The 25,571-nt window shown below is 39.0% G+C and overlaps 1 protein-coding gene across 2 annotated transcripts; it reads left to right on the forward strand.

The window, feature by feature from the left end:
• The first annotated feature begins 277 nt into the window (after positions 1 to 277).
• On the forward strand, positions 278 to 24,963 carry LOC149273811 (exocyst complex component 1-like). Of its 2 annotated transcripts, XM_089505985.1 has the most exons (20): positions 278 to 401; positions 1,323 to 1,453; positions 2,622 to 2,781; positions 5,164 to 5,184; positions 6,476 to 6,663; positions 7,064 to 7,291; positions 7,895 to 8,027; positions 8,362 to 8,471; positions 8,711 to 8,764; positions 10,431 to 10,571; positions 10,759 to 10,864; positions 12,271 to 12,315; positions 12,811 to 12,974; positions 15,087 to 15,197; positions 17,753 to 17,829; positions 22,487 to 22,715; positions 22,969 to 23,152; positions 23,603 to 23,802; positions 23,944 to 24,138; positions 24,811 to 24,963. In XM_089505985.1, the coding sequence occupies exons 1-20, from the start codon at positions 278 to 280 to the stop codon at positions 24,961 to 24,963; spliced, it is 2,754 nt and encodes a 917-aa protein (XP_089362111.1). The 2 variants fall into 2 exon arrangements, with proteins under 2 accessions (XP_089362111.1, XP_089362113.1); XM_089505987.1 differs by lacking the exons at positions 5,164 to 5,184; positions 8,711 to 8,764.
• The last annotated feature ends 608 nt before the right edge of the window (positions 24,964 to 25,571 follow it).

Here is a 25,571-nt window from a genome sequence, read left to right on the forward strand (position 1 = left end):
TTTATGCTCTTGAGCATCTATATTGCATGATGGACCTTTTGGCGTTCTTTAGCAGTTAAACAATAAAAAGCAGTTCTTTATAAATGTGATTATAACAAAAAGTTTTATTACCAACGTGAAATAATTTATACAATTGTATATAAGCGTAAAACCCAGAAACTAGCGGAGGGATCACTTTTACTACTTGGAACTTCGTAGCATATAAAAGTGAACTGTGTGGCTTTGCTGTTTTCTAGACTGAAACGGATGTCTGTACAAGTATATAAGATCTAAGAAGATGACTGCCATAAAGCATGCCCTTCAGAGGGATATCTTCACCCCTAACGATGAACGTCTGCTGAGCATCGTCAATGTGTGCAAGGCTGGCAAGAAGAAGAAGAACTGTTTCTTATGTGCCACAGGTATGTAATTACATGCATCGTGGTGCGTTCACATCCAGGCTGGTTAGTGATCATCGGGCGCAGCTCCCAAGTGTCAATCTTAAGAAAAATAATCCTTTTTGTCCTTCTTTCTTCCCCTAATGCCACTCTTTGGCCAGTTTAAATGTTAGTGCAAGTGCCGTAGGGATCACCCATGTGGCCTGTGTATGCTTTTAGAATCCAGCTAGCAGATAAGTCGTACGATTATGTTGTACGCTGTCGGTTTTGTTATTTGCTGACCTGGACATTTAAATTGTAGGGACTGCTTGTTTTACATAATCACAGATGGTTGATTGGAGTCTGTACCATCAGGAGACATGGCAGTAATCTTTCACAGGGCCTTCACTTGATGTCAGGAACTTGATTCATGTGTTTTACAGCAAGAGCCGAGCATCAAACCCCCCCCCCCGTATAACACCAGAATTAACGGCTATTACAGTAGCAATCGCTGCTAATGCAGTGGCCTTCCTGCTTGAGCTGCACTTTCCATATGCTTTTTGGTTCTGTAGCACTGAAAGCACTTAGCACTATATGGTGTTCAGAGTCCATTTATTATGTGTAACCCTTTAAGTGCTGTGTATGTGGATTATAAAAATGGTAGTTCTTTATAATGTAGTTGATGCAACAAAAATGAAAAAAAATAAATGGTCCCGTTGGACATGTTATAAACCTCTCTTGTAGCGATCAAAAACCTAGTGTGTGGCCTTTTTACAGCGATAGGTAGACATGTTTCTGCAATATAAATAATCCTTTCAATTGTAACAGCCTTGTTAAAGTAGTACCACTTAGTACACTTTGGGCTCCCTTATGACCGCCATGTTTTTCACTCTACTTATTCATGTTTCAAATTCTCCTTCACTGTGTTTTTGTGAGATTGCGAGACTAAACGTATTCACTTTACAGCAACAACGGAGCGTCCTGTGAATGTGAAAGTGGTGAAAGTGAAGAAATCTGACAAGGGGGATTTCTATAAAACGCAGACCGTCTGGTTGCTTCAAGACCTCGCTGTGGTGGATGCCAAAGATGCTATCAAAGTAAGATCCGGGTTCAACGCTGTTGTCCGTTTGAAGAGAGACATATAACAATACATTACTATAAAGACTGAATAGATTAAAGATGCTGTTCTACTTAAAACATTTTTGCACATCATAAAAACACAGATACACTGTATTAAACATTGTAAGGTTTCGGGGTCTTTGGTGCCAAAAAGTTTCACCTGCTACAGTTTTCTTGGTGTGACATTGGTATTAAATCAAAACTAAAACGTAGGCTGTATGTAAAGGTGCTCTTCAAATGTTCTTCGTCTTTCAACCCCAGCGTTCCCCTGTTACATCCCTGACAGCAGATCTCCTAGAATTCATCTGACCCGCTTAAAGCGCGAGAAGATTAACCAGTAGAGATCCATGATGCTGTGTAGTTCTGATCTTTCCATTGTGCACTTTAACTAAAAGATAGAGAAAACAGGAAAGTACTTGTAAAGCTCTTTAATTATGTAAAATGTCTTTATTCACATAGAACACAGCTTCATTATCACAACAACATCTCTAATTACCTTGTGGTGTATTCCCTTTTAATTGAATGTTTTCAAACCCGTGTCCCACGTTTCAATAGCATTGCTTCTTCTATTCGGTGGTAATGAGAGGGTACATAAAAAAACAAAAACAAAAAAAAAAACAAAACCGAAAGCTCTGAAAACATGTATGGGTGCTATATTCCCTAAAGGCTGTGCTGTACAATATCTCTATATGTATGAATTTGAAAATGTGATAGTACACCAACATGTTCAAAATAGATTACTTTTTTAGTACCGTTTCCCCAAAAATGTAAATATACACGAATGCATAAAAAGAGCAATTGCATACAAAATCTAGACGTAAAGTGAAAAGGGCAAATGTATAGAGGCATCGCTCAACGTGTCAGCATATCGCCTTTGTCTTCTCAGATGTCAGAAATGGGGGAAAATTCTGGAGAAATGGGAATCGAGTGAAAGGAATGCTAACTTTTGTCTACGTAGAACAGCACTATAAAATTATAATAATATTGTGTAAAGGAAAGCCCCCGTTGGCACCTTGCCACGCTCTATTTTTAGATACTCTGAAGACCCTTTGTCAGAGATGAGACATTAAGATACCTGATTCTGTGTTAGTGATACTATAATATGTATATTATTTCTATACTTATTCTTACATGCCTTCTTTCCAGGAAACCCCAGAGTTTGATTTACATTTTGACAAAGTTTACAAGTGGGTGGCCAGCAGCACAGCCGAGAAAAATGCTTTCATCTCCTGTATCTGGAAGCTGAACCAGAGGTACCTGAGGAAGAAAATTGACTTTGCCAATGTCAGCGCCCAGCTTTTGGAAGGTATGTTTTAGGATTACGAGGTGTCGAGCGGCACGGGTTATTCAGTTACTGTATTACCACAGAGATGTACAGGACCGTATTTATGAAAGCTGTATAGTAACCGATAAGGTCATTAATAAAACTTTGCTTCAGAACCATTTTTATACACAGGCCCCAGTGACTTGTTATTGAGGAAAACTACCTTCAGAGAACTTTTGCAAACGTCTTGTCAACATCCACCATAGTATGATTGTGCCGTAAATGTATTTATTAGAAAAAAAAGCTCAGTGTTGGCATCCATCGTGTTTCCTGGTATTTCATGTCTTCCGTTGGATCTGATTATCTTGAATGGAAAAGAACATGCTGTATTCCTTTGTCTCTGCTGCTGTCTAAGGAGAGTTGTGTTTCTTCTATGTGTATTTTAGACATTGAGAAGAATTCCATATCTAGACTCATGTTACAAATTGTTACAAAGTATATTACTTTTAGTGAAATTTCTGAATATTTAAGTTGCAATGTTTTATTTCATGTTGGAGTCTATATACAAACTGGGTTGATGTATTTATATTACTAATAATGTCGTTGAAATGAAGTGTTATATTTTACTTTTCCCCCCACCCCATACATGTACATGCAGATGTACTGTTTTGTTTGTATTCTCTTAGCTCTTCTTCTACTCTTTTCATCTCTCACCTGCCCCCTGTCCCTTCTTCCTTTTTTCTGTGCACAATCCAGGAGTTCCTCATTTCCCCCTACCCAAGCACACAATACTATCTGGCACCACCAGCTACCACCACCCACACACACCGAACTGTCTGCCAGACCTTTGTCAGTGTAAGGCATACAGCAGACGTTCAAGTCATAACGCACTTCACTTTAAGCCCTGCTCAGTGTGCCTGACAATTGCCACGTTTTTTGTGCACAATACATTTTTTATGCTTTTACATATTGTGTATCTCCCATAATCTGTTATGTTGATTACTGCTTGAGTAACTTCATATGGGAGCTGGCAAATTTAGCGGTGTTTTTAAATCACATTGGGCATACGGTTGTGCATTTTGGGCCCGCAAATGAACAGTGAAATATGTAAATCAGTTCTTTAGCAGCCAATATGGTTTGTCGGCTACATTATTTTAGCACTTTGTTTTTAAAGTTACACTCCAGCCATCATATGCACTCTAGTGCATGTGATAGCTGCACGGAACCTTCACGTGGTCTGTTTTGCAAACGCATAGGACATTCTGCAGAATCATGCTGTTCATGCATTTTTTAGCGGTTTATTTTTTTTATGTAATTTATTTTTAAGTTTGTATATTTATTTGTTATAGTATTATGTATATTTATTACATTTAATAGAAATATATTTTTGACATCTTGACATCTGCTTGCATGTCCCATTTGGGACATCTGCCAAATGTCTGTGAAGCTGCCCAGTTCAATTTAGCCTCATCAAACCATAGATTTTTGCATAACACTTTCTACCACCACCCTTAGTCATCAAAGTTTGTGGTAGTATTTCTTTTTTTTTTATCCATTGGTGGTCACTCTAATAATATTTCTGATCATTATGGAATGGGATGTCCAACAAGCTCATATAGGTGTGATGGTCAGGTGTCCACATACTTTCGGTCATTTGGTATAATTGTTGATCCAAGTGTAACAGCAAAATACCCTTGGACACATGGAAGCATTTGAGGATGAGTAGGCTGCTAATAGCCTTCACACCAGCAGGGCTCTCCAACCTTTCCGTGGCATAGAGCACATGCATGAAGACAATTCTGCACTGCAAAAATCTACATTATATTGGAAACTTTGGATTATATTGATAGTGGACAATTCTCAACTTCAGATGCGTTGCTGTGGCAATTGCTTAATACTTATATCCCCATTATTATTCGGCTGTTCTCTTTCTTTGTTTCACATTAGTGTTTAGAGTCGTCCGGTTGAGAATAACCTTACAATACAAATTATGGGCAGTGGTTACTGCAGTCCAGTGGTGTTCCAGCATAACTGGAAATAGATATTTAAGAAAGAATACTCAACGATCAATGAAGAAAATTCTTGATTCTAGAGCAGCCTTTCGCAGATGATTAGCTAGTTTCTTATGTTTCATTTTGTATGACATTGATTTTCATTTAAAATGCATCCCTGTTTCTTCACTGTTGTAGGACATTAATGATAAAAAGAAATCTAAAACATCTAAGAGACTTCTAAGTCTAAGTGCTTCCAACTAATTCTATATGGATGCTATGTTAATTTAATTTTTCGTTCTTAAAGTAGGAGGTTGTGATGGATAATTGCCATGCAGTACAGCTTGTATGTATGCTATCTGTGTCTATCTTGCTCTAATACTCTCATGCTTACTGTCCTCTGCTCTTTTTTTCCATACTTGCTTCTTTCCAGAACTACCTAAAGTTGCAGAAGGTGGGTGGCATGTGTTTATTCCTTAATATTTCCATAAAATGTGCAATGACTATGTTAAATAATAACATTAAAATTAAGCTTTTTTGGATGTTGTGAGCAAATCTTAATGCATATATATATATATATATATAATATATATTATTGTATATGCGGAACATATAGTAATGAAGTATATGTGTGGCTACGGAAACATCGCTTTAATTGTCCATATTCACTTCAGTGAAGTTTGTATACCTAGCAATATTCTTATAGGTGCAAAAATAAAAATGCTTAAAAAAAGAAATCAGAGTATCCAAATACCCAACTTAATGCCTACGGACAGGGAATGACAAAGCTTTGTGACGGTCCATAGAACTGGAAAGTGACCCCAGTAAATTTTGAACAATGTTGGTGCCTACTACTGCCTATGGAGAATCTAAGAAAGATAAACCAAATGAAACGGCCTGTGAATAAACGTTGTTGCGCGTGATCCCCAGCTTTTGGATCACCTAAACAGACACATTTTTCCTGGGCCATGATTTGAATCATTGTTTATTTGGAAAGCCGTGCAGCATCACTTAGCCGTCATTAGACAAAAATTAAAGGGCGCCTATACATTTTAGTATATTCAGTTCCCACACCATGTATGGACAGGGTCTTTATTTAAGCATATTTTACTTTTAAGGAATCCTTAAAGAAATGATTTGTCTAGGATAAGAGTTTGGAAGTATGTTTTCGTTTTGGAGGGATATGAAATATTTTTTTTCTTTTTATCAGCTATTCGGGTATTCTAGGAGCATAATAACCCTGGAAAAGGGTTTCTAAAGGGTCCTGGAAAAACCTAAGGAATATTTTCCATAGGAATTCTTACGAAAATATTGTCTACCCAAGATTTTATAGTAATTCTAATACAAATGGAGTCTATTACACATCACCTTTGCACTCTAAGATCCATTAATGTCCGTCACGGGCATTAACAAAAGGAATACAGCTACTTTTTAGTGTTTTAGCTTAAAAGCTCAAGAATTGCTTTGAGGAAATTGTAATGCGATAGACGTACATATGTCAGGAATGTAAGTAATTAGGTTAGCGGCACATTGTTGGTTTCTTTCTATCTTCCCCAAAATGCTTCTGCTTAGCGTTTTGTCAGGTTCGGGTCTTTCCCTTTTTCCCCCACTTTTTATATTTTCATCTTTTTCCCTTTTGATAAAACCAGCTGGTTGATCACTTCACAGTTAAAAGAAGTAGTTTGAGTCTGATCATGCTAAAGCGTCTTACTTAATTTGATTATTTTTGTTTGCGGCTCTTGAAGAATCTGTCCCTAGTGGGGAGAATCAAAGTGTCGCCGGAGGGGATGAAGAAGCCGCGGCTGTATACCAGGAACTGAACACCAGAGAGAAGCAAGACATTGAGATTATGATGGAGGGATGTGAATACGCTATCTCCAACGCAGAAGCCTTTGCAGAAAAACTTTCACGGGAACTTCAGGTTCTGGATGGGGTAGGAAGAAATTTCTTGCTGTTTGCCAAAATGGTAACGTGAATACCTTTCACGTTAAAATGCATGGAAGAAAAAAAAACCCAACAATTTTTACGCTATACTTTGCCTTGATGAGTAACTATGTTCTCAAATCTTACTCTCTGTGGTGGTAATTGGGCTTAGGTTCCAAGAAACCGTGGAGCACTATCCATTTTTACTTCATAAGACCAATGAACCGTAGTAGCCAACTCATACACCTTGTGTACTCAACATTTTGGACATATGTATTCCATTTAAACCCACCATTACTAACACTAAGGCAGCTACTAGATGAGTTTTCCATTGTACGGTGATATAGATGAACTGGAACAATGGAAGAATGAAGGAAACTTTTCTAAATAAATAAATAAATTTTTTTTAGGCAAATATCCACTCAATCATGGCTTCAGAGAAGCAAGTCAATATCCTTATGCAGCTCCTAGATGAGGCGTTGAAGGAGGTGGATCAAATTGAAGGCAAACTGAGCAGCTATGAAGAGATGCTACAGAGTGTGAAAGAGCAAATGGATCACATTTCGGAGAGCAACCATCTTATTGAGCTCAGCAAGACAAATAGTGAGACGCTTCTTGGCGAGATTGAGTTTCTTGTTGTAAGTACAAAGGGTACATTTGCCGAGTGCCTTTATGTCATATTTAACACATAATACGTTTTACATTTCCATACACTGGATTTAGCATATGTAAGTAAGCAATGTATATGTATTAGGAACTCACATTGTGCGTATACCATGCCAGCGGCTATCTTACATTCCTCTTCGATTGGTTTGTCAAGGGTGTGGAGTAAGAGGCGAGGTAGCTTCTGGATGAAAACGTAATTAGTTTTGTCACTCTGTGCCACAGGTCTCAGGTTCCGTAAGGTACATTATGAAATTTATATCTGCATTGTTAAAAAATTAGTTATAGAGTAAGCAGGTCCAGGGTGCACGGCGGTACCAGTGGGATGCAGTGCAGTGGGTCCATTGGTGATATCTTCCTTTCGACTGAACTGTTTACTGCATAGCAGACCTCTATGGTGTTTGGCCAAGTCCAGAACCCCTTCTCTTTCATGTTCTGAATTTTTCCGTTTTACCATGGTCGTACAACTGAAGCACTCTTTTTTTTTATTTTTTTTTTTTTTTTTTTTTTTTTAAAGGTTTAATTTGTTAAATGACTGTGTGCGCAAAATTGACAAATGTACCTTGTGCTTTCCGTAGAACCATATGGACTTATCAAAGGGTCATATTAAAGCTCTCCAGGAGGCAGATCTTGCATCCTCTCGGGGGATTGAGGCCTGTACTAACGCATCCGAGGCACTTCTGCAGTGTATGAATGTTGCTTTACAACCAGGTAATTGCATTGTGGTAAACATAACAGAATTTTCGGTAGTTTCAGACACTGGCCTTTTCCTAGAAAGAGGAAAGCACTTATTTGCTTGTTTCTGTGATTTTGAAACCACATTGAGTGTCTAACTTGAGGCAAGAAGTCGTCTCTATAATCATATGGATTATTTTTGCGGGCAGCTCACAGGCAGGGGGTACTCTCTGATATTTAGATACATAACCTTGTCTTTCACTACTGATTTATTTTGGGATGTCAGAGAGAACCTTAGAAAAGCAGAGGGGACAAGGCAGGGTTTAAAAGTGTATTAGATGACCAATAAAATTCTTGATTTATTTTTTAGGACACAAAATGCTCCAGTCTGTCCAGCAGCAGCAGCAGCTGTTCATTGACCTCCGAGAGCAGTTTGCACGCAGACTTGCCAGCCACCTGAACAACGTCTTCGTCCAGCAGGTATTTCTACCCCTCGCTTATCTGATGCTAAGTTTATTTTAGTGGTCAAATTCCACTTTAAGAATGCCATTATTGGGCAAATAACAGCTAAGTTTGGTATTACTATGTTTTTTTTTCTTCTTGTACTTCAGTAGGCAAGAGCGTAGATATTTTTGGTTAATGTATCCATGGAGAGTGGGGAGGGCCCTATAAATGTAATATATTCTGTTTAAATGTTTGTGTATTTTATTTCCCGTTAGTTTACTCAGATGTTCCCCCAGTTGTATAGCAGGTCCTACTATCTGTCAATGGCTGTGAGTACCTTGGGTTCGTGTTTATGGTACTACTGATGATGGTTAAAGCCTGCTACCGCTAACACTTTGCACTGTTTCCCGATGTTATCTGCCCTCGGTTTCAACAATAAATGAACCAGTTTCTTTTCTACAGCCTGTGTATGCTTCCAATGGAGATGCGGAAATGGGTGTTTAGAAGTGCTTGTGTTTGTTATTATGACATAAGGTTAACGTGTCCCTGTCCATCAGATTAAAAGGGCAACAATACCCACATTTTCTTCCAGGTACCAGTGAGTCTAACGTTATTTGCTTCCCTGATTTCACAGTGCTTTTCCCTGTGTATATTAAATAACTGATGGAGCGGCATGTGGTATATACCGTATCTGTGTTTAATGTTTTAATAGTTCAGCCCATGTAGTCTGCCCAATAATCCTTCATGCTTGTATTTAATATATATTTGGATACACAGAATTGTCCAATGTAGGTTTTGCATGGCTTGTATGTTTCAAAGATCATTAACAACTCACAACGAGCTAAACACTTGGCCTAATTAAAACTCTGGTATGTTCGGTGGCAACACCAACGATCTCCTCATTACATGTCAGGTAAGAAAAGTTCCCATAGTGCCGCACATTTTGGCGTTTCTGTCCATTGTGTGCTACAGCCGCCATATTGGCAGTACTCGGTGTGACTCGGTGTTAAAGTTTGGTTTTCGCTTGGATTTGTTTTTTGCTGCCTGCTAATGGCCTGTGTGTGGTTTGGACTTCTAACAGAAACACAATATTCTTGCTTGCCTTGATTTTTCTGTAACCACAAAATAATTTCCATAAGTTCTCTTTTATAGTGACCTTTATGTTAATATTTTATTTCAAGTGTTACATGTAGTCAAGCACTATACCACAGACTTTGCCATTTACACGGAATCTAGTCTAAAATTATTTTGTTTTGGGTTTTTTTTGCGTTATTTTCATCCACAGACCCCATACAGCTGCTCTTGCCTTTTAGAAGCAGCATATGCATAATACCTATCATCAGATTTGGGGATTTTTTTCTTTCAAGGCCCACGTATACATCACTTGGTAAAGCGAAAAGTCATACACATTAACACACAGGAGTTTAAGATAAGGGTCACATACTGTGGATAGTTTAAATTAAATTACATCTTAACCATATGTACGGTACTTAAGATAGTATATAAACAATGAATGCCTGTGTTCAGGTAAGCATGGGCATCACTAAATAACTGGCCAGTCCCTGCTTCGCCATGTAGTCTTTTTATTTTCCTCAGATATCATGTTTGAGCTGGAAGTTGCAGATAGAGGTTCTTCCTCCGTAGTGGTCCAAAAAAATTGAGACACTTGCCATTGTCATCACATGTTGGCCATTCATAGTTGAGCCAATCTTGCGGTTATTTGTAAATGAAACTCTCCATTACATTTTGGGATATAAAGGTGGCACCAGCCTTTATACCAAAATCAATGGCTTACGTCAAAACACTTCTAATACCGCAACACAGCGGTTCACCTCACTTCTTTTATCTAAAGCCAGATCCAAGTGTGTATTGCTCCATTTTTGTAATTAAAGCGCGCATCACATCATTGAGGCTTTCTGATGTCATGGCGAGTGATATTTGCCTGAGATTGTCTCAGTACCACATGACCACTCTCTTTCTCTTGTATTCACTAAGGGGCATGATCAGAGTTCTACCCTTTCTGTTGAGATGACTTTGCCAAATCACCATCCTTTCCATCGAGATTTGCTTAGATACGCTAAGTTGATGGAGTGGCTCAAAAACACGGAATACTCGAGATATGAAGGGCTTATGAAGGTTTGTGTTTTTTAAATGAATCCTGTGCTCTGTGACTCTGGAATTTATATCTTCTGAGGTGTTAGTGAAAGTTGTTGCATATCCCATTAAGAATCATTATATTTGTAATTATTTAATTCATTTTTAGTAATATATATATATTTATAATTTAAAAGGATTAACACACACAGTTTGTTTTGCGTTGCAGAATTACATGGACTACATTGTGCGTCTTTATGACAGAGAGATCAGGGACTTTTTTGAGGTTGCCAAAAACAAGATGACCGGTGCAACTAAAGAAGGAAAGAAGTTTGGTAAGTTTGCCGAAATATTCCCCACTTTTATCTCGATATTACAGACAGTTATTTTACTTTACACACAGGGAACCTGCCATCTGCCCACTTAGTGTACACGTGGGGAACCTCTCATCGGTGAGCTGGCACCATTCCTCCAAGGAACCAATTCTACCTTTGTGGTCCAGTGGTAAAGCATCGGACTATATTTGACAGATAACACTCTCAAAGATCACTGTTCACATCAAGTTACAAGTCCAGGCATTTTCCATTTAGGCAATCATCCTTCTGATGCCTACCGCTATGCTGTCACAATTTATTATATAGTCCTGGCACATTCATAGACCATGCTGAGCGAGCCAAATGTTAGAAGCAAAATTAATTTGGCTTCTTAAACTTTTTTTCTGTGCTTAAAAATTCTTATAAAGAGGCCAGTATCCAATTCCTTTATTTGTAAAACATTATGTATTATGCATGTCTTATTCTGAAAGCTATGTAACAGTTGTTGGAACATACAAACTATTCCCTCGCCATAAGACATTAACTATTAACTAGCCATATGGCAAGAAAAGCCTTTTGAGTGTGATAATGGATTACCATTATCGGTGATCTACCTGCCAGTTTATGATGATCTCCAGCTTGTGTGCTTAAGAAGAAGAACCTTTCAGCATTTGCATTCTTGGACAGCTGATTCCAGCACTATCACATGAGATAGCGCTATGAGTGCCAACAAGAAATGCATAATCTTGGTGCCGGATTATCTTGTTTGCTATGCATCTTGGTACATGGTGTTGGCGTTCACTTCTAAGTGTATTCTTGCCACTTTGGGATTCATGCAATAGATTGCATGAATTGTGATTTCTACATCTACCAAAATATGTATTTAGTGCCCATTCTTGAAGTTTTGGATTTTATTCCTGAAAAAGCTCTGTTTCTCAGTTTATTCTTAAGTAAATACTGGAGTACAAAACCAAGTAACTACAGCAACTTAATATAGACATGTTTACTAAATAGTATTGGTCATACAGTGTACTATTTTTGAGATAGAAATACTTTACTGCATTAAATAATAGTGGTGAATGTTATTACAGAATTCCAGTGGAGTTGTGTAGCTTTGGTAATAGGATTCTCAGTATCATATAAGGAAGAACAGAGGCATTATTTCCTAGCTGCATCCATCATTAATATTTAGAATATTCTCATTTTGGGTTGTCTCTGTAGCTTCTCATATATTCCATTGCCTGTAGTACCGTTATGTTAGACAATCCATGTAACGGTTCTTTCAATAACAGTAACTGCTTATGTATCTTTCTGCATGTTTCTTTTCTGACTAGTGCCTAACTTGCCTTCTTGTGCATGGTCCATGCTAAATGCCTATTTTCTAATGCATCTTTGTCTTTGATGCTTGCAACTTAATCCAAAACCAGCTACGTTGCCTCGAAAAGAAAGTGCCGTCAAACAGGAAACCGAGAGTGAGTATGATATCGTCCTTCTGACATATCCAGCTAGACCTATTCCACTGGTGATATCTCAACTCAAATAAGATACATGACAATCTATTTCATTCACTTATAATTCAGGACAACCGGTGTGGTGGAAACCAGGACCCAATCACTTTGTTTTGTTAATCACTTTGTTAAATTGTGCTTTGATTGCATGTCTTCAATTGTGAAATATTTACTTTTTTTTTTACCTTAAATGTATTTTGCTACACACCAAATCTAACCAGGTTGATGGATTTTGTGACAACGTGACCTAACAGTAGATGTAAAGTGGAGGACCTCAAACTTTCATACCCACCACTGTACCCATAGTTTCACAGCAGTGTGAAGGAGCAGTATGATGGTGGCATATGCTTGAATGCACAGACCAAACCTCATACTCTCTTCTGCTAGGTCACCTTGTCTTTACCCTGTTAACGAGTTGACACAATGCATTGGCCCTCATACCTTTGCTGGTTGTTCAAGGTCTCCACGGAAGCTCTGGCAAGCTGACAGGGTCTACATCCAGCCTCAATAAGCTCTCTGTCCAAGGCTCCGGCAGTCGCAGGTCTCAGTCGTCATCGTTGCTGGACATGGGCAACATGTCGGCTTCTGATCTGGATGTTGCTGACAGAACAAAATTTGACAAGGTAAACACCATGCTCTTTATGTTGTTAATTTACCATAACTGTGGCCAACTATGGCTTTCCAATATTGTAATAACCTCTCCAGTCCTGCAACTCCAACTCTATATTATCTTTTTCTAATTGGTTTAATTTGGTCCTCACTCAAAACGGCCACATTTAATTTAAAGCACACCAGCAGATTTTAGAATACAAAATTCTCAATGATGTGTAAAACCGTGAGACTGGTACAGCAAAAGAAAGGGGCGCTCTGCTCTTGCAAGCTTTTAATGTATTACAAATGTGAGCATTGGATGAGCAAGAAGATGAGACCAAGAAGTTACAATGTCCGGTTTTAGCCTACGACTCCCAGCTATTTAAGCCGACACCTCGGTAAATAGCTGGATGCAAGCAATATAGTGCCATATGATTTCTACAAGGTGGGTCACTCGGCTATCATATGCCTTAGTGTAGATTAGGGCTGAAACAACGAATCGATAAAATCGATAATAATCGATAACGGAAATCATTGTCAACGATTTCCGTTATCGATTAATCGAGCGATCGATTCGTCGTTGGAGCACTCGGCTCCTTTTACTTACCTCCGCGAGCGTTGCCCCGTTTCTGCAGTCTCCGCCTTCTGCATACGTACGTGACGGATGTGACGCGCATCAAGAGTTTAATAAAGTTGTAGACTTGAAGCTTGAAAGTGGAACGAGTCCGTAGCGGAGGTAAGTATTCTTCATGTCTGTGCGAATAGAGCCACTCGCACAGAGCGAACCGCTCTGTGCGAATAGAACCGCTCTGTGCGAGTGGCTCCATTCGCACAGAGCGATTCTGGGGGTGGGGGTCCACGGCGGAGTGGGGGTCCACGGCAGGGTGGGGGTGGGGTTTCAGGGGATGCAGGGCAGGGTGAGTGTGGGTGCAGGGCAGAGTGGGGGTGGGGGGGCAGGCCAGGGTAGGAGACTGAGTGCAGGGCAGAGTGGGGGTGGGGATGCAGGGCAGGGTGGGGGTGGGGGGGCAGGAGACTGGGTGCAGGGCAGAGTGGGGGTGGGGATGCAGGGCAGGGTGTGAGTGGGGGGGCAGGGCAGAGTGGGGGGGGCAGGAGACTGGGTGCAGGGCAGAGTGGGGGTGGGGATGCAGAGTGGGAGACTGGGTGCAGGGCAGAGTGGGGGTGGGGATGCAGGGTGTGAGTGTGGGTGCAGGGCAGAGTGGGGGTGGGGATGCAGGGTGTGGGTGCAGGGCAGAGTGGGAGACTGGGTGCAGGGCAGAGTGGGGGTGGGGATGCAGGGTGTGAGTGTGGGTGCAGGGCAGAGTGGGTGCAGGGTGTGAGTGTGGGGGTAGGGTGTGAGTGTGGGGGCAGGGCAGAATGCGGGGGCAGGGCAGAGTTGGAGACTGGGTGCAGGGGCACAGTGCAAAGTGCTGGGGCAAAGTTTCTTGAACAGTAATAGTCCACCTCTTTTCAGAATGTTTGGGGTTATTTTGTTTCATAAATATTGTGTTTGGGTTTTTGTACTTTGAAAATATTGTTTTTTTATTACATCATAACAAAATAAGAATGTTAATGTAAATTTTAAGTTGTTTTTTAACATCCAGTTCATTAAATTATTTTAAATAAACTAAAAATTTGCATATTGTTTTTTTTATCCGATTAATCGATTAATCGAAAAAATAATCGGCCAACTAATCGATTATTAAAATAATCGTTAGTTGCAGCCCTAGTGTAGATGTGACGGCTGGAATGTACCTTTTGAGGTGGTCTTATCACGATAGCGACTAATGGAATGATCTTTGTAGTGGGAACATTGGTGTTGTGATGATACTGCTTTTTAAAATGTGGACCTATGGTGGTCTCCTCTATAAATTGCATTACAATAAGTAAAAGCCACTTGAGCTGGGGAGCCTAAACATCTTGAAAAAGACACAACGCTCTTTCAGATAGCAAAATAAAAAATCTGACTTTTTATTTTTTTATTTTTTTTTCTTATTTTACAATTGATACATCTTTTGAAAAAAAAAAAAGGAAAATCATTTGTTGCACATTGCTTAGTTACAGCCCTTTGTGACTTGTCGCAGGACTTCAGCTTGAACGTTCTTAAGAAGAAATGAAAGCTCAATATATTTTGACTTTATTTCCAGATCTTTGCACAGGTTCTAAGTGAACTGGAGCCTCTTTGTCTGGCGGAACAAGACTTCATCAGTAAATTCTTTAATCTCTCCCAGCATCAGAGCATTACTCGGACACCCATGGTATGGCTGGTTACTTAATTATTTACATTTTGGACTGCTTAGTTGTTTTTTTTTTGGTTTTTTTTATTATTATTATTTGTTCCATATAATTAATTGTATGCATTTGTAATATCCTATTAGTGATATTAGCTTTTATAGATGTAAAATAAATAAAGCAGGTATGCCGACACAGGTTAGTGTGTGACCATTGTAAGCAGTATTGTGGACTCGATGGCGAGAGCGGTTATTTAACAAAGTAGTTAAACAACAATAACTAACATTTTGGTTATAAAGACTTGTCTCGGATACATGCTATGATGGCTTCATATTACTCATATACATTAGCTGGTGTCCTTTGAAACACAGAAGAGTGATGTTTCCTGAATAGAAGTGAAAATGTCTTATTCAGAACGTGTTAAGAAAAGAACATATTCTTCTTTTTTTATTCTTTTCCCCATTTGTCTCTGTCAGGATATCAGAGTATTGTGATTATCATCTTCATGACATCACAACTCTTTGGCAAAATGTATGTGGCAGATGTGTGAGATTTATGGGAGATTTGTTTTATTACTGTGGCCCATACACACATGTTGGTGAAGCATGGGTGAAATGAATTTTAGAACAGAATAGGGCTCTGGTATAACACCACAATTAGTCTACGTATGTCTAATGCCATATAGAAACTCCATTCTTGGAAAGAGGAAACGTATCATGAGAATCTCATATTTTAAGTTGCAGTCCACTGAAACGTAAACTTACTTGGATTTCAGCTGCAATGTTTATGTTGACTTGTGTATTTATTTTACACAATGACAGATTGCTACGGATATTGTAAAGAACAACTAATTACTACTCACATGACCTAGATGAATTTGATCTCGGTATATCCTTCCAGCAGGTTTGGGATTGGACCCTGCAGGGACCCGTCCAGATCAATGCTGTGCTAGCCTGATGCTCAAATCACTTCTTTCATTACTGTATATATTTTGAAAATTCATGTATTTGATTATTTCTTAGATTCCTCTCATAAGCGTTTAGCTATTGTTAGACGCCTAGTCATATTTTAATATTTATATAGCTCCATTAATGAGACTGATAACATTAACCACTGAAAACAAACAAGGCTTTTATGTCAGCCTGAACAGAGGAGCAAACCACAAAATACTGTAGCAGAATGTTTTAAAGGAGGCACACAGGGATAATAGTAAGAGATTAGTAAACATCAATTATGACACCATTAATAATTAAAGTCACTCATCAGTTGTGGTTTTGTTAAAGTCAAGCCAGCTTTTATACTGTAATTCATAAAGATAATGGATCACCAATATGGAAGTATGAGGTTGGTTTTTAGCTCTTGCGCCAAAAGCAAACCATTTCACATTGTACCAAAGCTCTGTAGTTCTACTGGGCATGGTCAGTTTTGTTAAGGACTCGCATTCTCTTGGAGACTGGGAATGACTTTTTTCACTTTCAGCCCTTCAAAAAGCTACTCATGGGTCTTCGTTTTGTGCAGCAACCCTTTGCTTGTAGTCTTAGACCAACGGAGCCCTAAGCAGCTGCTTTATATGATTATATGGTAGCACAATCCCTGCCTACATTAGCAGAGAATGTCCGCGTGCGTTGTAATCTATTATAACGTCTACTGAATTCCAAAAGAATAGATACAATTTTAAGCACTGAGAGCACAATTTGGTTTCTAAAACCTGCATAAACATGTGCCAATAAAGTAAAAGAATGAAGAGTAGTATTGTTTTCCTAACAGAGTTATGTCCATTAAATAGCCTTTTAGCTTCCCACAATAGTGCTCTGCGCTGGAGTTATAGAAAAACAACCACTTAATTAACATGCGGTTGCTAATGAAGGTGAAGTCTTATACATTTTTGCTTCATCAGTATTCTTTTTTGTTAATCTGTAAACGTGGAAGATTGTTCTTACGAATAGAAAGGAACTGAGGCACAAATGCAGCCTTGGCTGTAGACAATAGAAACATGGGTACTCTTGGTGTGTGTATGTGTGTGTGCGCCCCTATTTTGGAGATTATAAGGTGTGTTTGTCATGGTAAGTAGGCTGAACAGTGCCATTCCACTGAAGCCTTTTATTATGCTGAAATAGGGTAATTTGGCTCTACAGTTTAAAGGAAAAAATTCCAGATACAAATAAGTTTGCAGAGTAAAATATTTCAGAATTGGTGAGACATTAAGGTTGGTCATGAAATCAGAGATTTCCAAAGAGGACTTGAATTTCAGCTCACCAACGTGTGAAAAAGAAAGTATACCCTCTTTTTGAATTTCATGGCTCTACATATCAGGACATAATAACAACCGTCTGTTCCTTTGATCTAAAAATTATGTAAATACAACCTCAGATGAACAACACATGGCATATTACACCGTTTCATGATTTATTCAACAAAAATAAAGCTGAAATGGAGAAGCCATGTGTGAAAAACTAAGCACTGTACCGAAGATAAAATTTGTAATGATAATGAGGTTCAGACATGGACAGAAAAAAAAAAAAAAAAAAAGAGCAAATATTAAAATGTGTTTTAATATGTATTCTTCTGTCTCTTTTCAAAGGGTGAAACAGATGATGGTGATGGAGGCATTACCTCTCGACCACTAACTACTGGAGTTCAGCCAGCAGTGCCATCAGAGTACGTCCTGACAGTTTATATTCATTTTTCATAACATGCTTGTTTTAACCGATCATTACCAACTTGCCTTTCTGGGGTCCTGCAGACTAAAGTATGTATTCACAAAGCCCTTTGCTGTGTGACCTGGTTCACTTACCAAAGTAACCTCGGAAAAACACACAGAACTATAATTGTTCTTTTGCATTTCATTTGATATTTAATGTACCGTTGTGAAATGGGAACAGTCAGAGCCGGCCTTAGGCGTTGTGGCGCCCTGTGCGGACTACTCCTCTGGCGCCCCCTTCACTACCCCCCCCCCTCTGCCCCTTCAAACTACACCCCCACACCACCACTACTTACCTTGTTGCCGGAGTCCTGCGGTGAGAGCGGGAGGCATCCGTCTTCTCGCTCTGCCGGCATTTCATGTTAAGCGCCGGAATAGTCCGGCGCTCAACATGAGTGTGGTGTTTGAACCAAATATAAAAATATATCTCACAAAGGTTCGTCTACATTAAAAGGTATTTATTATAAGGTAACAACACAGCAAACACATTTATCTCATATACACGCATAGCCAAACCCCACAGGACAACAACCCCTTTTTTTATCTCTCTCTCTATACATATAACAATTCCCTTCAACACAATTTGATCTCACCCAATGTTAAGCCTACAGATCCGATAATAGCTCACTGCCGGGAGCTCACTCTCACCACATCCACCATGGAGGAAAAGGAAAAAGAACTGAAAGAGTCCATGTGTGGTATTATATTATATACCCTTCATTTGACGTCACATCCTGTTTCATCACTTCCTTTAGTGAACTGTGGGAGGGAAGGATTCTAAGAACGCCCACCTTAACCTAATCCCTTTGTTTATGGGGACAAGACAAGTTACCACAATGAGATGCCGGCACCGCGACGGAGTCACGGAGAGTAAGGGGCGCCGAGCAGCTGCTGAGAACTTCACAAGCAACCACTCGGCGCCCCTGCCCGGGACTTTGATTAAAGCATCAGGTTTTTGTTTTTTTTTAAACTTTATTTAACATGAATGATGTTAAATAAAGTTTAAAAAAACAACAAAAAAACTATGTTTCAAGTTATGTCCCGGGCAGGTGCCCCTGCAACCATGGCGGTCGCACAGGTCGCACACCCCTAAGACCGGCCCTGGGAACAGTCACCATAGCTGCTTTAGCTTGTTCTATAGCGTGTTCTCCACTTGGTAAAGCTAGCATTATCTCTTCACCAACTCTAACAAAGACAGCCTAAACCAAACAACAGCTATCAGCAACTACAAAGTAGGGGCGAGGTGGACACTTTAACACATGGGCTGATCCTAATCTGGATCACAATAAAAGGGTGCATCAGCATAACTCGGCACACAACAGTCCTATTCTTAATACATGCAAACAATTACATCTTCATGATGCGTGAAGACTGCTCTACCCAACCCAAAAGGACTTTACATTTTATTTCACATCCACACAGTTTGTCTAAAAAGATTGATTACTTTTATTGCTCAACCCATATCTTATACCATGCTTGTTCTGCCCATATCCATAATATTGTAATTTCTTTTAGCCAAATCCTCAGACTAAAGCTTATGTGGGATGATTTTGCATCTAGCGACGACATATGCGTTTTATGTTGCAAAAAAAAAAAAAAGTCATTACAAATCTCAACAAACTTATTTCTAACCTGCCAAAGCCTCAAAAGGACTCCTATGCCACCCAGCTCCTCTATAAGCAGCGTTTTCTTTGTCAAGCTTCTGACATTATATTCTAAAGTGTCTGTTTCGAAGGACGGCATAGATAAATGTATTCCTCTTCTGGGATTCCCCTCCCTTTTGCAGAATAACAGGCAATTCTGTAGAACTCTGTCAAATAGTTGAATTTGATAGTAGAATGATACCAAATAGTTGAGAATCTTACGGATACTTTTAACAAAGCTTTCAAAGAGCCTGGAATCCCCCAAGCCAATTTTGCCATAATCGTAGTCCTACATAAGGAGGGAAGGGATCCTCAAAGTCTAGTCTTATACAAGCTGTTCCATGAGACACTGCCAGATCAACTTGTGTGTATCCTCCCATCTTTTACCCCCCTATGCAAAAAGGATTTCTAGTACATCATTATTCAGTAGTAAGAGGTAGGCAGATCATTGCAACAATGATCAATGCGAGAGATTTCCCTACAATTCCAAGCATGCTTTTAAACCTCTTTGATGAGATCTAAGGTTTTCACATTTTTAAAATGATGTTTTAAATGGGCTGCCTCTAATATCAAATATCTGTGGATCTTATTTCCCTGGGAACCAACAGGTCTATATGATCTTAACATAGCCCCCATTATTGAATGCCTCATATCAGACCTAGCACACAGTGGCACGATCCTCCTCTAAATCTTATAGGCAGAATCAGTAAGATCAAGATGGTCATATTCCCCCATTCCCCGCATGTAGACGCAGCTATTGAGGAGACTGGATCCACAAGGCGTTTACACGCTTCTTTGGGAGTGGAAAAAACACAATATTAGCTTTTTTAAAAGACTAACTCCCTGTCTGAGGGTTGCCACATTCTATTAGATTGGCAAGGAAAACACATTTTTATCCTTGTGATATACATATATTTAATTTTAATCTTTAAATGCCATTACAAAGTTATACTCCACTCAAAATAAAATTATTTTTTTATATATATTTTTTTTTAATCTAAAACAATTAAAAGGATCAATGCCGAAAAAAAAAATATGGAAACCACTGCAACTGCAAACCAAAGTAAACCACAACATAAAGAGAAATGGAAAATCATTGCATATTTGGGTTTTGGTCTCGCATCTAACCAACTAAAGGATAATAGTTGGCCTTTTGACAACAAAATTGTTCTAGTTCTAGATGCTTTTTTCAGACTTGAGTATTTGTTTTACCTTGTTTTCCCTTTCAATTTTTATTTTATTTTTTTTATTTTTGAAAGACTGGGCTTTGTCATGCTTTACATAATACTTAGCTGTAACAGGACTCTTACCTGATTAGATATGTAACTAGACGCTTATGCGAACTAGTTTTTGAAACTATTTTTTTCTATTTACTTTTTTGTTTATTGACCTATTTTGGTTCCTGTCCTTTTGGGTGTTGATCCTTTTTGTTGTTTTAATCAAAGTTTGGGTGTTATGTGGAGTGTGAATTATATTGAATAATAGCACAGTTGTAAATGTTTAGAGAGTAAATGGCTCTGAAATTACTTGCTAAATGCCACAGAAGGGTCACTAAATGCTAAGCAGTGATAAATCATATCGGGTACCGCAGTGGGCCAGGACTGCCACTATGCTTTTGCATCCAGCATTTGTCTTTTGCAAAGATCTGCATCTTACTTCCCACAGCTTTAGAGCTAACGGTGTGGTCCGTGATGAGCCTGATAAGGTCTTCTAAGGTCACGCCGTCTATTCTAGATATATTTAAGCTGATCGTGTAGTACAAGTTCTTTTTTAATTTGCTGTACATTGACCCCCTCTAGTGGTCAAATACATGTTTTGCAGGCGCTCTTTACCCTAAGTGGTACTGTGACATCGGACTCCAGACTGTAACCAGGCCAGGATCCCTCCATCTGCCTTCCTCGGCATAAGTGTGGCAATCAGAATGTGATTGTGTGCAAGCCAGAATGTATATAACGCCTGGTGTATGAGGAGATCTGCATGGTTAATGGGTGTAATGATGGGCTACAAAGTTAATGGAACACCTTAGTTTACACTATTACACTATAAAAAAGGCATTTTGGAGGGGATATGCTCATCCATTCAGACTTGAAGAAAGGGACTTTCACTTAAAATCGTGAAAAGGGTTCTTTACAGTAAGAACAATAAAGATGTGAATGTCACTTGCCACAAATGTTGTGCCATCAAATTCAACAGATGTCTTTTAAATATAGGCCAGATGATTCCGTAGCAAAGAAGAATATACAGAGTTATAATGGTTATAAGGACAGGATTAGTTAATTAGTTGTTAATCCAGTGAGAAATCGGATATTGAAGTTGCGGACACAATTGGAAATCGCTTCAGTGCGCTTTTATTATTATTATTATTATTATTATTATCTTTTATTTATATAGCACCAACAGGTTACACAGCGCTTAATACAATACATGGATGGATGTTGCTAATTCAGAACTTTATGTATATAAAAGGGGACCAACAGTCTTAACTCCGAGATGAGTGCATGATTCCCCATTAACTTCTCCTGTCTTTTTAAGTTATCTTTTTCCTTTCTTTTTGAAATCGAAGTTTGGTTCTTTCAGCTTTTGTAGATACATTGATCGTTATGCTATTTTGATACCTTTAGTGACTGGAATTCCAAATTAAGCATATAATATGGTCCCTTTTAAACACTGTTTCACTTTTCGCAGAACAAAACAAAGAATGTCAAAGTCATAGGCATGTTTTGTAGATGACAGTCCACTGGTGGCCTGATCATGGCAGCGAATTAAGCAAGCATTATTATCTGTAGGAAAGAGCCAGAGTCCGGGTTGGACAGTGTTTGGGAAGAGCACTTCCAAAATCTTAATACAAGAATAACATTTTAGGACCCAATGCAGCCTTTTTCTTTGGCATGACTAGAGCAGAGGTATCCTTTAAAATATATATTGTTCATTATTATCATACATGTTTGCCTGTTACTCGTCTTTATTGCAGGAAGGATATGATCCGGCAGATGATGACGCATATATTTCGCTGCATCGAGCCAGAACTGAACAATCTCATAGCTTTGGGAGACAAGATTGACAGCTTTAACTCTCTGTACATGCTGGTTAAGATGAGCCACCATGTCTGGACAGCAGAGAACGTAGACGCGGCTTCCTTCTTGAGCACCACGTTAGGAAATGTCCTTGTAACTGTGAAAAGAAACTTTGATAAATGCATAGTAAGTGTAACATGGCTTATATATTTTTTTATAACTGCCTGGAAGTATTTCCAGGATCCGCTCTACTTTTCGTATATATATTTATGGAGAAAAAAACGAGAATAAACGAGAAAAACGAGCGGCCGATATCTGAATATCCTGTGAATGTCAGTGGTTAACGGTTTTGTACGTCTGCATTTTTGTTTCAAAGTCGAATTTTTCCACATTATGTTCTAAAGTGTTTTTCTCATGCTTTTGCGTGTTTGACCTGAAGACCAACCAGATCAAGCAGATGGAGGAAGTGAAGATCTCAAAGAAAAGCAAAGTTGGCATCCTTCCCTTTGTGTCTGGTTTTGAAGAGTTTGCCGAACTTGCAGAATCCATCTTTCGAGTGACAGAGCGGCGAGGGGATCTGGACAAAGCTTACAGTAAACTTATCAAGGCCGTGTTTATAAATGGTGAGTTGAGTTTTAGAGGGGGTATGATAACATACATTTTTTATCTCTTGGCTGCCATTGTATTACATTTGCAGAGCATTATGAGAGTAATAATGAGAGTAATAATGAAAAAAGTACTCAATGAGAGATTTTTTTTTTGCCTTCATCTTGGAGAAAGCTGGTGATGTGCGATGAAGAGACAAGTAACACTGATTATGCACTCTTTGATTTTTACATATGAAATCAAATGAACTGAGAAATTCATGTATGAGGTCAAGTTAATGGTACCCTTGAAAAAAGTAAATAAGGACAGTTTCCGTACTTTTTACCTACATCTTTCAACATGTCTAAATGCGGCCGTTTGAATAAGCTAACCTTATGTTTACAGATATAGGTCCAGAACCGTTCTATTTTTGCCTTCATAAATATGACTGTTCCCGTTAACATTTCCATTAACCGTTTCCTCTGCAGTTGAAAAAGTAGCCAATGAAAGTCAGAAGACACCCAGAGATGTGGTGATGATGGAGAACTTCCACCACATCTTTGCCACCCTCTCCCGCCTAAAGATATCATGTCTTGAATTCGAGAAGAAAGAAGCGAAACAGAAATATGGCGACCATCTGCAGTCATATGTCATAAACTCTCTTGGACACCCCCTAGAAAAGCTAACCGTAAGTTCTTCGTTATATCTGTTCAGTAGAGGAGGACAACAAACATGTGAATTATATGATTTTTACTGTTTTCCTATATAATGGAGTGGCTGCGTGTTCACATGTACTACAGTTTTAGGACTCTCCTATTTTTTGGTTTAGATTTTCTTTGAAGGTGTGAAAGGTCGCGTTGCCCAGGGAATTGGTTATGAAGAAGTGAGCTACCAGTTAGCTTTCAGCAAGCAGGAACTACGGAAAGTTATCAAGGACTATCCCGGTAAAGAGGTGAAGAAGGGACTGGATAATCTGTACCGGAAGGTCGACAAACATCTGTGTGAGGAGGAGAACTTGTTACAGGTAACTAACAGTCATGGCGCGTTTCACAAGCTGAAGCTTCCCATTGAGCATTCAAGCTGGGTTCAAACTGCAATCGGCCAATAATGATGGAGATTAATGTCCATCCTGCTCTTCTCCCCTCCCATGCTATAAAAGTCGGTTATTTAGTCTCTCCTGATATCTTTTATCCTGCAAACCATTACCATGCTATTAAAAAGTGTAGTCTTGGGCGTCATTTGTTGTCTTGCCACCTAAAAACCACATGGATGTAATACACCAAAATAACAAATACATGTTCTATAGTTGTGATGTCAAGGGGATTATTCACTAAAGCTGGAGTTGGCTGGTGGATTTGCAAGATAGTTGCAGTTTCATATTTCACAATGCATTCAGCAAATTCCTCCAAGAATGACTGAGTTGGCCCTGGATAATAAATGATCCAATAAGTGACCTTTAAGACATCTTGTTGATTATACAAGATCAGCCAAGCCTTTTTTGCACTCATGGTGGTTGGCCCTTCATAAAGTATGTCAACGACTCTTTCACTTTAGTCAACAAACACTGTAAAAGTTGTCAATTCTGTGGAATTTATCTTTATTTAAACAAACCTTTTTGTAGATCTGAAATGGTTCAAGCGGCAGAGCTCTGTGTTTGAAATCACAACCTGTACATTTCTGTGTTCTTTTCCGGCAGGTGGTCTGGCACTCCATGCAGGATGAGTTCATTCGTCAGTACAAGCACTTTGAGGCTCTCATTGAAAAATGTTACACTGGAGCCGGGATTACGATGGAATTCACCATCCAAGATATCCTGGAGTATTTTTCTAGTATTGCACAGTCTCATTAGTGGCAAACGTAGTGCTTAACAGAAGGGACGCAGCACTTTATATATTCTATCTACTAACAAACCGTTGCCATTGAGGGCAGCATCTTGTCTTTGGCTATCTTATTTTTCCTGCTATTTTATGCAGCGTAACTTTGATAGTCAGTGTAAACCCTTGCTCCAAGCCACCGACAGGCAACAACCTTTGTTTTAACTTACTATGATGGAAAAATTATGTCTTTAATATGGAATGCTATGAATTTGCTTCTAACGAGGAAAAAAACATGACTCTAAAGCGATTGGAATCAATGAGTTGACTCATTTTTCTACATAAATGTTCTATAACTCATTTATTTACATTAATTTACGTTACGCTTCATCTCTTCTCATTTACTGGTCCAAAAAAATAGACATCCATCTCATGTCTAAAACAGCAGGGTATCTTGCTGATGGACCATCAAATCCCGGGCAAATCCCAGGAGCAAGGTGACCATAACCTTTATTGTGCGCAGCTATCTATGGTTGCCTTCCTTTTTGGTAAATAAAAGTCAAGCACGTAGATTTGGCTTGGCCCATTCCATTCCACGTGACTACTATTGTTTGGGATTTTCTGCTTGTTGTACCTGTTTAGT

Source organism: Sceloporus occidentalis, unplaced genomic scaffold (genome assembly GCF_023333645.1).
Source record: "Sceloporus occidentalis isolate IW3139 unplaced genomic scaffold, rSceOcc1.0.p SCAF_358, whole genome shotgun sequence".
NCBI lineage: Eukaryota > Metazoa > Chordata > Lepidosauria > Squamata > Phrynosomatidae > Sceloporus > Sceloporus occidentalis.

Bases quoted from the DNA above. Each gene is read 5' to 3' on its own strand.
- LOC149273811 (XM_089505985.1), top strand. From the start codon at position 278: ATGACTGCCATAAAGCATGCCCTTCAGAGGGATATCTTCACCCCTAAC. The intron at 8,472-8,710 runs GTATTTCTACCC...ATTTCCCGTTAG, and splicing joins ACAACGTCTTCGTCCAGCAG to TTTACTCAGATGTTCCCCCA. The intron at 10,572-10,758 runs GTTTGTGTTTTT...TTTGCGTTGCAG, and splicing joins GATATGAAGGGCTTATGAAG to AATTACATGGACTACATTGT.